This window comes from Micrasema longulum, unplaced genomic scaffold (genome assembly GCF_059751315.1).
Source record: "Micrasema longulum isolate JH-2025_06_02 unplaced genomic scaffold, ASM5975131v1 h1tg000930l, whole genome shotgun sequence".
In the NCBI taxonomy this organism is placed as follows: Eukaryota; Metazoa; Arthropoda; class Insecta; order Trichoptera; family Brachycentridae; genus Micrasema; species Micrasema longulum.
In genome coordinates this window covers 625,317-639,165 of record NW_028278121.1, presented here as the reverse complement: position 1 = coordinate 639,165, position 13,849 = coordinate 625,317, and the positions used below count along the sequence as shown (strand labels likewise).

Below are 13,849 nucleotides of genomic sequence, written 5' to 3'. Positions count from 1 at the left end.
AGCTCTTTACGTTAATGTTTTGATTAGGAGATAATATAATTTGAACTTTACAGTTTTGTGATTCATTTTTTCCTGCGTATAAATTAATTTTATTATGAAAAAAAATTGCTACTAAAATTTCATGCACCTATTTTAATTTCCACCTAAATGTAGATGCAGTTTTTTTTTAGGGACTTATCTCTTTGCCAAACAAACGAAATAAACGTAATAAAATAAAATAAATTAAATCTACCGATTTTAACGAAAGAAACAAACTATAAAAATAATAATAAAAAGAAAACTGCTTTTCGGAAACAATTATTTAAAAAAAATATATACCCACTGAACTTTAAATTGAATAAAAAAGTTTTTAAAATAACTTTAAGATGTGTGAGTCCCCATACATATTTTTTTTTCTTTGAGTTTTCTCTTTTTTTCTTGACCAATGATAATTTGATAATTGAAATATTACACTAATTCCACACACATAAGAATAAATACTGAACAAGAATTCATAGAATCGTCGTGCGTCGTTGTGAAAGGTAATTATATAATAAATCGTTAAATATCATAATTCATAGTAAACTTTCATCATCCAATGCGCCAATATTGAAACATCCTCATTGCATCAAAGGTAGGTCCATTCCTGAAATCCTTTTCTTTATTATAATACAACAATTTTGTACGAAATTTAATGATATTCGTTTTACATTTGACAGTCCGCTTTTCGTTAACATTTGGTTTACAAAATTTATTTTCAACCGTAGATATTGGAACCTACCTAAACTTATTTTCCAATCTTAATAGGTAGAAAAATTAAAATTTTTAAGAAAATCCCAAAACCCCGATATTTATATAAATATATGCCATTTTCACAGTATTTTTGTGTTACTTGTGACTGGTATAATAAATTATAAAGTTCGTTTTTGTAAAAATGGATTGATAAAAAAAGAAAATACTCCTTTCGCCCATTTATAGGAAACACAAAATTTATAAAACTAATTATAACTAGTTATAATATTTTTTTTACAGAAAGGGATATTTTTTAAGAAAATTTTATTGTGAGCCAAGAAACTAGCCGATTATTCCAGCTTATTTTTTCGTACAAATAAGTATACCATATTTTGAATGTATTAACCCCAGTGCGGGTTTTTTCTCCTAGATTAAACTTGCAGATTAGTCAAATTATTTGAATATTCTTGATTTGGAGAACAGTATTTCAAACATTGTTTTTTAATGACTATTTTTCTTTGAGATAGTACTTTTGACATAAGACCATAATTACTTTCATGCGTCGCGTCGTTGCGCTCCACGCAGCTGTTTTTAGCACTATTAATTACTAGAACAATTCGGCCAGTTGACATTTCAATGGATAACCTAATATCGACTGAATTCATGGTGGTATTTTTTATTAATTTTTTTATGAATTATTTATTAAAGTAATGGATAATATATCAATATAATAAAACATATCACAAAGTTACATAGTTTGAGTTGATTTCATGGATGAGAGTTGTTGAACATCACACAGAATCACAGAAAAATATCAATTTATAGTATATATTACTTACATTATATCATAATACACCTCCTACATATACCTCCTATGTAAGTACAAATATATGATCGTTTTTTATAGCTCACCTGTAAATAAAATCACCATTCGCCACTGTTCTCAGGAGACTACAAGTTAAACCTCAGGATGTTAAAGAGCTCGCCCCTTACCTAATAGTCCGATGCTTTATGGACTTGGGCATGAAAAGGGAGATTAAACAAAATGTGAACTCTCGCCTTGTACACAGTGGCCATGCACTTAAAAGACCTGGGCTTGGAGGGCGAGAGCTTATTCGTGAAGACCCGTCACAATAAATCTTCACATGTCACAGTGACGTCAGAAGCTTATGTACGTCTTCCACTTCAAAAATTCAGAATAATAAAAAATGTCAATGTATATATTATATTAACGTTTTTTAATTACATTGACAGGCACACAGATAAATACATCCACACATACCCTATTCGTACACGCACGCATTCTTAAGTACACTAAATCACACGTCAATTTTTTACATATTTTGACTAATATTAAGAGAGGATACGTCTTTAGTTTTTGGTAAGTGTAGATCATATTTTGTTTTTGTTTTTTAAATTATTTGTACGTTTCCCTTATAATATGAATAATGGGTATCAAGGTATAGTATAGCAAGGTTCGACCCAAGGACCTCTGATCCTTGAATCTGCGACGGGACCACAGCTCAGATCTTCCACCTGTTTTCGCCTACAAACATTTTGGAACAGGTGCTTTTTATATTACCTTCTAGGTGCAACTGATCATCTCGCTTTCTGCAATTTTGAACGAACCGTGTACCCTTTTCCCCAGATAATGGATATGAAATAAAATGCTAGTCAATTTTATAATACTAATTTATTTGCATTACTAAAATATGTAAATGTGCACATATACATTTTTGTTAATGTTTTTATTACAACTATGCGTTTATAAAATAAATACATTAATAAATATTATTTGACTAATTACATCTAAAGTAATAACTATGGAAAACTATTTTCTATTAATCTAGTATTTATATTAAGACACGTGGAGTAATCAAAATCGTTTTTTTAATTACCCTTACGAGTCCAAAACGTGTTACTTAATTAAAGACATTTCCGCCTGTTTAACTAAGGTATGGTATTTTTACTGATCAGTTGTTATTCCTCTTTTATTAATGTATTTGTGAAGTTATAAAGGTGACGCTAAAAAAATATTATACCCAGGCAGTGTTCTGTACATCAGCGGTTATGAGCCAAGGAGGTTACTGGTAAAATGCTGATTTAATTATTATATTTTTTACATATTGAAAGAGATACCTCGCTCTAATAATGGGCAGGGGAATGAGAAAGTCGACAGCTTTAAATACTTGGGAGTTTCCATGACTGAGGATGGTGGTATGCACAAAGAGCTCGCAACACGTCTAATGAGGAAGTTTAGCACTACAGGAAATTGAATACAAAAAAGGTTTTCTTGCTCGTGGTAAAAATTAAAGCATTAAATTGTAGGGCAAAGTTTCTTAAAAATGGACGAAATATTTTAATAAAAACGAACTACTTTGAACGACGTCACTGGTTCATATAAATCAATTAATGATAGGAGATCTGTGAAAGATATCCGGATTGCTAACCGTAAATGGACAAATTGACAGAACTGACAAATAATAAGCGGAAGAGAACGTCTGACGTCACTCGCGGAGTTATTTCAGAAACACTTTTTTTTTTTAAATCATAGCGCCGATAATACAATATATGAAGTTGAGAAAAATATTTTTGACTTTGTTTAATAGCCTATTAACTAATAACAAAAAAAAATCCGCTACACTTCTTTATTACTGCAGCAATTTTTAACACAGTGCGTGCTGTCTGGACCCTAATCTATAATCAGTCAAAACGAAATGCCGATTATTCAACTCTTGTACAGTACCAGTACTATTATATAGCTGCCAATCTAAGCACCTAACTGTTACTCAACACACCAAATTTCTAAGTTTTATTATATAGCTGTGTAAGTTTTATTATATATCTGGAGGAGAATATCAGGTATATGATGGTTTCTTTGCTACGAGCGTTTTGAGGATGCGGCGCTCCGGTGGACATGGCTTGACAAGTAACTGCGGATGCTTCAGGAGAGCCGCTAACCCAAGTTCCGTTTAATTTCTCCTGCCGGCTCCCACTATCCTGGAAGGCCGTCGATGACGATCTTTCTGCTTTTTTGGCGGAACTAAAGAATCTGAATTGCTGTGGGAAGAGGCAATAGTGCTTTGCTAACGATAGGGCATCCTGGAGGCGTTTGGTACATGGTCACATGCTCCACTTATGATCAGAAAAAAAGAAGAAGAAAGAGATTGAGGAATAAATTGAATTTCTTTAACATTCATATTACATAATGTCGCCATTAAAAAATGTTTAATTTGTAATCAACACTCTTAAATCTGGTACCATCTTTCGTCCAGTAGATGAAACTTATAACTTGGTAAAATATTGCTTTAAATATATCAAAATATGTACATCATTAATTTGTTTTCATCGATAACTAATTAGGTTTATATTTCTATCTAAATTATCGTTTGGAATTTAATTTCACAATTTGATATGTAAATGGCACGGGTGAATAATATTTAATTAAGTAGTATAAATATTTAAATCTACACAGTAGATCTTTTAGGATAATAATTTTGGGTGGACATTTTCGGAAGTTTATTTCACAATATCCTGACTTAGTCCAAAGCTTCTCCTCCGGTTTTCGGGAGAAGTATGCACAGGAGTCCGCTAACTGAAAAGAAAAAAGAATAATCATGATTATCATTTGGTGTATTACTAGGTTTAGCTATCTTTTACACAAGTTTATTTTACAATTGTATGTTTATAAATTTGTATAAACCACTTTAATTTTGAGTTACACTTCGACCGGTTTCGGGGTTACTACCTCATCGTCAGAAATTAAATTAACTCATAGTTACACGCGTTGCTATGTATATTATAAAATATTTTATGAAAGAGACAGAAAAATGAAAGAAAGAGAGAAGATGAAGATAAAATGAATCATAACGGGAATATTTTTAAAAGAGGACTCGAAGTTAAATTAAATTGATTGTTTGAAGTTTTTGAATACTTCATGTAAATTTATAGTTAAAATCAAAGAACATATAAGATGTCTCAGTAATAATAATTTTTCAGAATTCGCAAATCATCTTGTATCCGAAAACCATGATTTAAATTAAAAAAACGGGTGTAGAAATTTTGCATGTCAATAAAAATGGTTTTTGTTGGACAATTTAGAACGATTAGAAATTATTAAAGCCATTAACTTTAAGTTAGTTTAATTCCTGACGATGAGGTAGTAACCGCGGAACCGGTCGAAGTGCAACTCAAAATTAAAGTGGTTTATGCAAATTTATAAACATATCATTGTTGAAATTGCATGAAAAATGTTTTTGATAGCAGTAATACAAGTTTTTTTATTTGCCTTTGTTAAAACAGTTTTCATTTATTTTTATTATAAGGTCAAAATAATCAAAACTTTCTTAATATTTTTTTAATTTATCAAAATCATAATCACAAATCTTATAATTATGGCTAAGTGATCTCTAAAATTAGTAATAAATATGGCAGTAGAATATTAAATTATATTGCACCTTACATTTTTGATTGAATTCCTACTGACTTTACATTTAATAATATTTGCAATTAGAAAAAAGCTAGAAATTGGCTTCTTAATCGAGAGTTTTAACATTAATGTTCCCTAAATAATGTGTTCAAATTTGATTAACACGTATTTTTTTTTAAATTAAATATTTGTTTTTCTTTTTTTTGATTGAGCGGATGCAATCTTAATAGTTAGCTACTGCTCCTTATTTTGACTGTAATTGTTTGGTCAAGATATTTATTTTTAAAAAGGATTAACATTTATATTGGTAAACTTCACCAACAAGCCACAAAAAGTGGCTTGGTGGAGTTTTTGTAGTTATTAGGTGTACTTCATTTATATGTTTCTTAATTTTAATGTGCTCTGATGTAATTAAAAAAATAATTTAAAAAATGCACATAAAAACAATATTTTAAGTCAATCAAGGTTTTTATGCACAGGAACTGGATTCAATACCCTTGAAAGATATTAATATTAATAAATTATAGATCAACATATGGAAGAATTGAAGGAATACAGATGGTTTTACCAAAGCATAATGGTGAATGTTGCACAGTGTGTAAAGTGGCCATGTACCAATGACAGGTCAAAAGCCCATAACCTATATATTTCCTTTTTTGAAATGTTATTCATCTCTCTTGTTATATATTAAAAAGTAAATTAATTTATTATTAAGAAAAAAAGTTGGCTTTCTCTACTCGGACCTTAAGAGAAATATTAATAATAAAATGTATGTAATAACGAAAGTAGTGTTGATTTTTCAACTAAATTTATAACTCACCAAGTAACATGGCGGAGAATAAAACAATTGGAATAACACAATTGAGATCCACCAAATACCCGAAGACCAGGTTCCCAATAAGGCCCCCTCCTCGACCAGCTGTTAGAGACAGTGCTGCAGCCATCACCCTGGAAAAAACATACAGGTTTTGTTATAGCTGTAAGAGTTTTGGCCTACTAGGCTACTAATCGTAACCAACGCGACAAGCTAATGTTTCTTACCTGAGGTTAGTAGGGAACAGATCCACCAGCACGCAATAAACGAGACTGATACCGAGAGACGTGAGAGCCTCAAACACACAAGACAAGACTAGATTTTGGGTGGCATTTTGTACGAAGTATAGGCCAATGGTCACCGCTCCGGCAATCACCAAACTGCTTACTGTAAAAAGCAAAATATTCATATAGTCATCGTCATTATCATTTCCCTATCCACACTTAGTGCTGCATAAGAATACTGCGTTGGTACACTAATTGTCAGGTATCTTAATATTTTTTACCACAAGGAACGTAAGCCCTCAAGAGCCAAACTTTTTGATCTCGAAATGTATAAATTGTATGAAACATAGTGGAATTATAGGTAACAAAAAACGGATAAAAAGGCTCGGGAAGCTACACTTAAAAGAACAGCCCCCGGGTTGACAAGTTTCTTTTTAGTTTTGTTAAAATAAAAAAATAGAAACAAGATTTTGCAACTCTGGAATCAACGTTATACGAACAAAACCACACGACAAATAGCTTAAATATTCTTTCCTTTTATTTTTGATGCCTCTGATTTCGGGAAAAAGTAACGTATGGGCTTCGAACTCACACAAATCCTAACGGGCCATGGCGGGTTTGTGAGCTACCTGCACCGTTTTAAACTTTCCAAGATCAATTGCTGTCCATGTGATGATGAAACCCCTTAAGATGTTCCCCACTTGTTAATGCATTGCCCCCTTTTCAGCGTCGAAAGACATAACCGGGAGGCGTGACTGTTGGAGAGGTTCTAAGGCATGATGAGTCACAATGACAAGACATAGAATCGTTCATGGTTAGAAAGGTACAGGTAATAAGGACAATAAATAATAACATGACACTAAATGCCGTGATCTCTTCAAATGAAATGGAAGAACTTCTAATATCTATCGATAATCCGGCTTCTTTTGAATGAGTTATCTGTGGTTTTCTCTTTATTAAGCCAATGCGGAGAAGTTCCGATAAAGGTTTACAGTCAAAATTCCCTCCCTTCCCTTACACTTCTTAGATATAGATAGTGTAGAAACCAAATCCACTTGTAAAATATAAATCTTGTCCATTATAAGCAATGTCAATAATAGTGCAACTCTCAATTAAAAAAATAGTAAAAATAACCCCTCAAGAGCCAGTCCAGAGACGATGAAATATTTCATTGTAGAATTACATTTAAAACGAGTGATTCACGTTCAACCTGCCAGGAATCGAACCCGGAACCACAAGCATGGTAGGCAAACGCGCTAACTACAATACTAAGAGGCGCACATACATTTTTAGAACAAATCAAATTTAAAAAATGAAACATTAAAAAAAACGAATGGTTGCTAACTTCTGCAGGGGAGAAATGCGAAGGGGGGTCTGACACACCGAATCACGCGGCCGCGCCCCCCTTGCTTCTTCCTTGCAGAAGTAAGCAACCATTTGTTCCTTTTAATATTTTAATTTTTACAAATATCTTCGTTCTAAGTATTTTTTTAAATATGTCAATATGTCTTCTTGCCCATACTGATCATCGTTGTTTCGGATGTGACAGGGTTTAAAGAACACCCTAAATAACAGTATTTTTGATCCGCTTGGACACAGAAAAAATGTTAATAATACCTTGTTTATAATCAAAATTGTCATGTCTGTGTTTACACAATATTCGTATTTTTTTTGTTTTTTGACCTATTTATTGAATGTGGTTCACTTACTGAGGAAGAACTTAGCACCGAGTTTATGCACACAGAGAGGAAGTAGTAAGCTGGTGGGAATGCAGGCCAGGCCGATGATGAGAGTATGCATGTACACGGAATCCTTAATTGGGTCTCCACAGAATATGTCGACCCCTTCAGGACTTGTGACTACTCCAGAAACTTCGCACACGGAGGCAGTTTCTCCTGGATGCTCGCTCTCAAACTCTTCGAATCGATTGAATAACTCGGGGAACCAGACCATCAGCGTGTAATAACTGTAACAAAAAAATAGATTAAGGTTTATTTTGATATTTAGAATAACCATTTTAGTCCAAATTAGTTCTTTTAGAGTTATTTTCTATTTTTAATTATTTTAAAGTTTATTCTTCAGAAACCATTTAACGTTTATTGAATGCTGATTCAATGAAATAAGTTTATTCTTACTGTAATGTATTTAAAACTTTATTAAAATATAATTTAGGTAGACGACGGGAATTCGCTTAAAAAAAACGAACCAAGCAAAAGCCAGCTGTCAAACTAAAGAAACAAACTTTTTTATGCAATACCGACAAAATAAACTCGCTACTTTTTATTTTAGGTTGGTAGGACAGTAAAAAAAACCTTTAATTTCGTTAGCTGGCATGTGAAGTCCTTAAAACTTTTTGATACCAGCGAAATAACGCACCTTTCAAATTCTAAGCATTCAAAAATAACTATTTTCATCTTATCGGAGATTTGGTAAGAATTCCTTAGGAAGGATATTAAATGAACTGACTTTAAGTAAATAACCATATTAAATTATTAATTTGGTTTGGGTTTACACGCCAAACTGGCATTTCGACATCAGGTGAACTTGGTTGGTACATAATCAACGATCAAAGTATTACAATATTAACATAAACGATATACAAGTCAAAAATAAAAAATAAATTCTTAGAAAGTATTTAAACATCATAATTCACTTAAACATAGTTTAAATAAATTATAAATCACGATTGAATATGATGTTATTTATTTTTAGTACTCAAAGCGTTTAATCATCGCTGGGTTTATTCTATTTATATCATTGTTTGATAAACATTTATAAATAAATTAATTGTTTCCTAAAACAGCACTTTGTTAATTAAAATAACTTCTAGATTGTGAAAGTACAGCAGACTGTAGATAGTTATCATATATCAAATCAATTATAATTATTCGTTTAGATGGTTGATTGTCTTAATAAATGGAAATGACATCGATAATGAAGTCGTATGTAGATACACGACCGATTAATTACATAAAAAGATTGTATCATATAGCTACAAAAGAAAAAAATGATAATTTGCTGTAAATGTTTTCGAAAGTTAGTGCCAATGCATCGAAAAAATAGGTTTTATAATATAACAAAAAAGTTCAGTGCTACTGGAAGACTAATATAAAAATTATTTCTTACACGTGGCAAATATTAGAAAATTTAATTATAGGGCGAAGTTTCTTGAAAATGTGTCCATATAAAATCCATTAACGTATAAAAATAAATTATATCGGTCGCAAGAGTCTGAAAGGTTTATGGAATTTGTTAGATGACCAATCTAGTAAATGTGATAGTTATCATATTGTATTATTTTTTACTATCTTAGAATAGGGTGTGCACAACCCATGTTAGATAAAGGTAAGAAATCATTGCTTACCTGGTTGTCAAGCCGAACTGAATAAGACAAGTAAGGATTGTATACTTTCTGTGAGGAGGTTTACACAATGCCTTGGTTTGGTCCCAAATTTCAGAAAACAGTCTTCTCAGATCCTTGGGCTTTCTCATACTGAGACTCCTAACAGACTTGAACTGTTGTGTTATAGCTGAAATAGACCGCTGTTTCTCACGTAGACTCTTAATCTGAAAAAAAAAACACATAATGTACCTGGGCTATACATGCTTTCACCAGTATTCAGCATTTTTAAAAATAATAATATCACAGACAAAACGTAATGTTTTGGGGTAAATTTTTTTCAACAGGTATTTTTGTATCTAGTGAAGCTGCTAGGAAATATTTTTTTGTCATTTTCACATGTCAAATACTTATTTTGTTTTATTTCGTATTGCAAGTATGTTTTTTAAATTTTAACTCTTTAAAAAAATATGTATTATCTAATTTTTATTCTAAAATTCCTTTTTTATTTGAAGCATCTCAAAAAAAAAGTGAATCTACTAAGGGAGATTAAGTCATTAACATCACATGCCATGCAGATGATGCTGCCATAGTGATGATGAGAACATATTCATCTCAGTTAGTAAACATCTGGATGCCTAAGAAATGTCGTATAGTACAATAAACACATGATTATAGGAAACATAATTCAACAAGTAGAAAAACTAAAAAAATAAATAAATAGAAAAACCAAATAACTGCTCTAAGCCAAAAAACTAAATAGAAAAAGTAATTAATACATCTCTTGCAGTTGGCAATCATAGTAACCATTAAAAACCTGTGTGTATGTACAAAGTTTATAATTTTATTGATTTTTTTAATGAAATAAATCCATCGCTCCCAGTAATAAGGCTTCACAGTTGTCCTTATAGACAAAAATCATTCTAGGATTATCAGTCACAAAGTTAGCTATAGTTCACTGCAAAACAATGGGCCCCAGGTTTATGGTCGAAAAACCGAAGCGCTTGGTGTTAAATCAAAAATAAAACCAAAAATTTGCAGCGCTTTTGTTTTATGTAATATTGCAAATGGCATGGCGCCTCAATATGAGATCCAATATATATAAGTATTAATGTATTTTCAGCCCTTAAACTGAGTTAAGGTATTAAATAACAATATTTGAGTTTGTCCAAATGTTCATAGACAAAAGACTGGATTTCACCCCCTCGGGGGTCATTAAGATTAACACATTACAACAGGGATGGAGAATACCTTAAATAAGGGAATATGGAAGTCAAGGCATTTACAGGGCTTACGTACCGTACGACGTACCTACTATAATATAAATTTCATTGAAGTTATTTATTGACAATTCTTGATGGAATTCCATTGTAATGATGCAATAACTTATATTTACATATAAGTTATTATTTTTAAAATACTTGGTACACTTTCACTTATTTATTTTAACCAATTAGCGCTTTCACCCTCTCATGGGCATCTTCAGACTGGTGAATATTATCCTTACAATGTATAATATTTACCAGTCTGAAGATGCCCATTAGAGGGTGAAAGCGCTAATTGGTCAAAATAAATAAGTGGAAGTGTACCAAGTAGCTTTAAATTTACATATTTTATTTACATATAAGTTATTACATCATTATAATATAAATAACAAACAAATTATACGAATAATTAAAAATAGTTATTTGCCATGAGAAAAAAGTTATCATCTCTTAAAATACATTTCTTATGATATTATTCCTACGTATTTGATTTCTACATTGTGTCTTCTAAAAAATATGATGGATCGCGGACGCTTATTCCAGCGCTAATTTTCGACATTGAGGAGAGATCCTTAAGCCCACCATCCACCCGCAGCTGTTATAGTCCTGGAGGACTCTCTGTCAGCTGCGCATAGAGGAATTTTTTTGTAAATATTCCTAAAGAACACAAACTCTATGCAAATTAAAGAGGGGGGAGGAGAATGTATGAACAGAGGCCAACGCGTCGTCTCAACCTCTCAGGATCCCCAATGCTTCTGTTTTTTTTTTATTATTCAAAAATATATATTCACATAAACAATTTAAATAAATAAACGTATGCAAATATACAAAGACTGAAAACTAAAGTTACACAGCAAACGTAATTAAAAACATGAATATTTACAATGGGAGAACGGCCTAGAATAAAGAAAGACTCCCTGGGATTTCAGAGGCAGAGGATCCGAATACCACTTTAATTTTTGACAGAGAGGATGTCACGGCCGCCAGATTACGACACTGTTTTCTTAAAGTTTACATCTCTGGACACCGTTATGACGGGCATCTTATTACGCCTACCGCATCACGGCATATTACGGCCACCACAGATAATGGCACCGTTTTCCTAGGAAACTTTAGCTTAAGCGAGAAAAAGGACGCGGACGGCCTTTTACTAGATGAACCGACTAAATAAAGTAATACAAGGTGTCTTCATTGCACGCTGCCTAAGACATGGAGTAATGAGAGTGCATCATACACATAAGGATAATCCTGGAGAACATGACTGATGGCGACGACCATCATTCATAAAAACGTTGACGAATATGACGTGCATTTTTGTTGTTTTTATTTATTTAAAGCATCTAAGCAAATCAACTTACTGGATAATTGTCTTCGCTGTCCCCGGTATTCTGTCGGTATATTTTCTTTAGGACATTTAGAGCATCATCATAGTCTCCACATTCCATCATGAATTTCGGACTCTCTGGGAAAGCGAAGAGCCAGATGGCCAGGATAAGACTCGGGATGGCGCACACAGCAACAAACAAGTTCCAGGAGTCAAAAATAAAATATTCAGACTGGATTCTCATGTTGTCAATTGGAATGATGCCCCATGCAATCACTGAAATAATTTAAAACATGAGTACAACAACAATATTTGACGAGCCAAGCCTTTGTAGATTAATCCCCACTCAAGTACCCATCGAGTAGAAAAAACCCTTTAAGGGTTTGGAATTTGTTTCCCATAAGAACTGTATTCTTCATTTCGCCTAGATACGGGAAAATAAGTAAAAGTGTAAATTTAACTTAATTATGCAACGAGAATACAAAAAGAATTCTTCAAATGTCATGTCAAAAAGACACAACTTCACAAATAAATAATCTGTAAGGGTTCACATATAAATTCAAATCAAATAAAAAACTATGCACTATAAGTATATAAGGGACGAAATTGTAATTTTTTTTAAAGTTTAAGATTAGCAATTAGCAACACTTGTCATTTTTATTACATATTTTATGTTTTTTCATTATGTATTATTTAATTTGGTACTCACTCTTGTTTGGTATATTATTTAATACTCCTATTTATTATTATAGTATAGAGTGACTTTCTAGAAACCATATTTCAATGATCATTTCAATTTTTTTTTTATATACATTATATATATATACAAAAATATATAATTGCCATTTGGCAATAAGCCCGCCAATGTACAAATAACATTTTGTACAAAAAGTTAAATAAATAAATATATAATAACATAATTATAATGAATTGAGTTGTGGTACTGTGGCTAGTGTCTCGGACTCACGGACCAAAAGATCCGTAGTTCGAATCCTACTCTACCCCAACTTGATTCCCATTTTCTAATAGTAAGTTATTTACCAATCGTTGAAAATAGCCCTCAAAATGAAATATTTGGGTAAATCATAATAACGCAAATATTTCTTTTAAAAAATATATATATATGCATATATATATTTTTCTGTTAATTTCAATGATACTATTATTTTGTATATTTGATTGTATATAAATCTAAATTTGTATATTTCTTATTTCAATATTGATATCTGATAATCTTTTTTATATTATGTTTTTGGAATTTTATTATGTATGACTTATATCTTGTTTTTCTGGATTGTTATTCTATTGCATTATATGTCATTATAATTTAATCTAATTAATTTAACTATCTATTTTTATTGTTAATTTTTATGTCTTGACACGGACACAGCCTAAAAAGCCTCGATAAATTCATTAATATTTAAACTAGTGTAATTTTAAAAGAATGAATAAATAAATAAATAAATTATTTAAAATAAACTTACATGGTAAAATGATAATTCCTACTGTCCAAAACATTTCCATCCAGCAAAGAATTTTTTCTCTGTATTTGGTGGGTTGAAATTCTCCAAGATATGGAAAACATATTCCCATAGCCCCAGCAACTCTGGAAAATTCACAACAGTAATAAATAAATTGGAAAATGGTTTTCAGGCGTTGCCTTGTATGTGAAATAATTCAATCATATGAATATTTTCACAACAATAAAGATTTCAGCTCTTTAATTTCACTAAAATTAGTAA

At 31.5% G+C, this 13,849-nt stretch overlaps 1 protein-coding gene across 1 annotated transcript in view; it reads right to left on the bottom strand.

Moving 5' to 3' along the window:
• Positions 1 to 4,003: 4,003 nt before the first annotated feature.
• The window catches only part of LOC148278088 (synaptic vesicle glycoprotein 2B-like), a 32,855-nt gene continuing 23,009 nt past the window's right edge, over positions 4,004 to 13,849 (bottom strand). The window contains exons 5-11 of the mRNA XM_088231908.1: positions 13,592 to 13,713; positions 12,142 to 12,383; positions 9,543 to 9,745; positions 7,888 to 8,144; positions 6,182 to 6,341; positions 5,961 to 6,088; positions 4,004 to 4,306 (exon numbers count right to left, since the gene is read on the bottom strand). Of these exons, the coding sequence (XP_088088034.1) occupies positions 4,251 to 4,306; positions 5,961 to 6,088; positions 6,182 to 6,341; positions 7,888 to 8,144; positions 9,543 to 9,745; positions 12,142 to 12,383; positions 13,592 to 13,713 (1,168 nt within the window). The 3' untranslated portion in view covers positions 4,004 to 4,250. The remainder of the gene's footprint in view (positions 4,307 to 5,960; positions 6,089 to 6,181; positions 6,342 to 7,887; positions 8,145 to 9,542; positions 9,746 to 12,141; positions 12,384 to 13,591; positions 13,714 to 13,849) is intronic.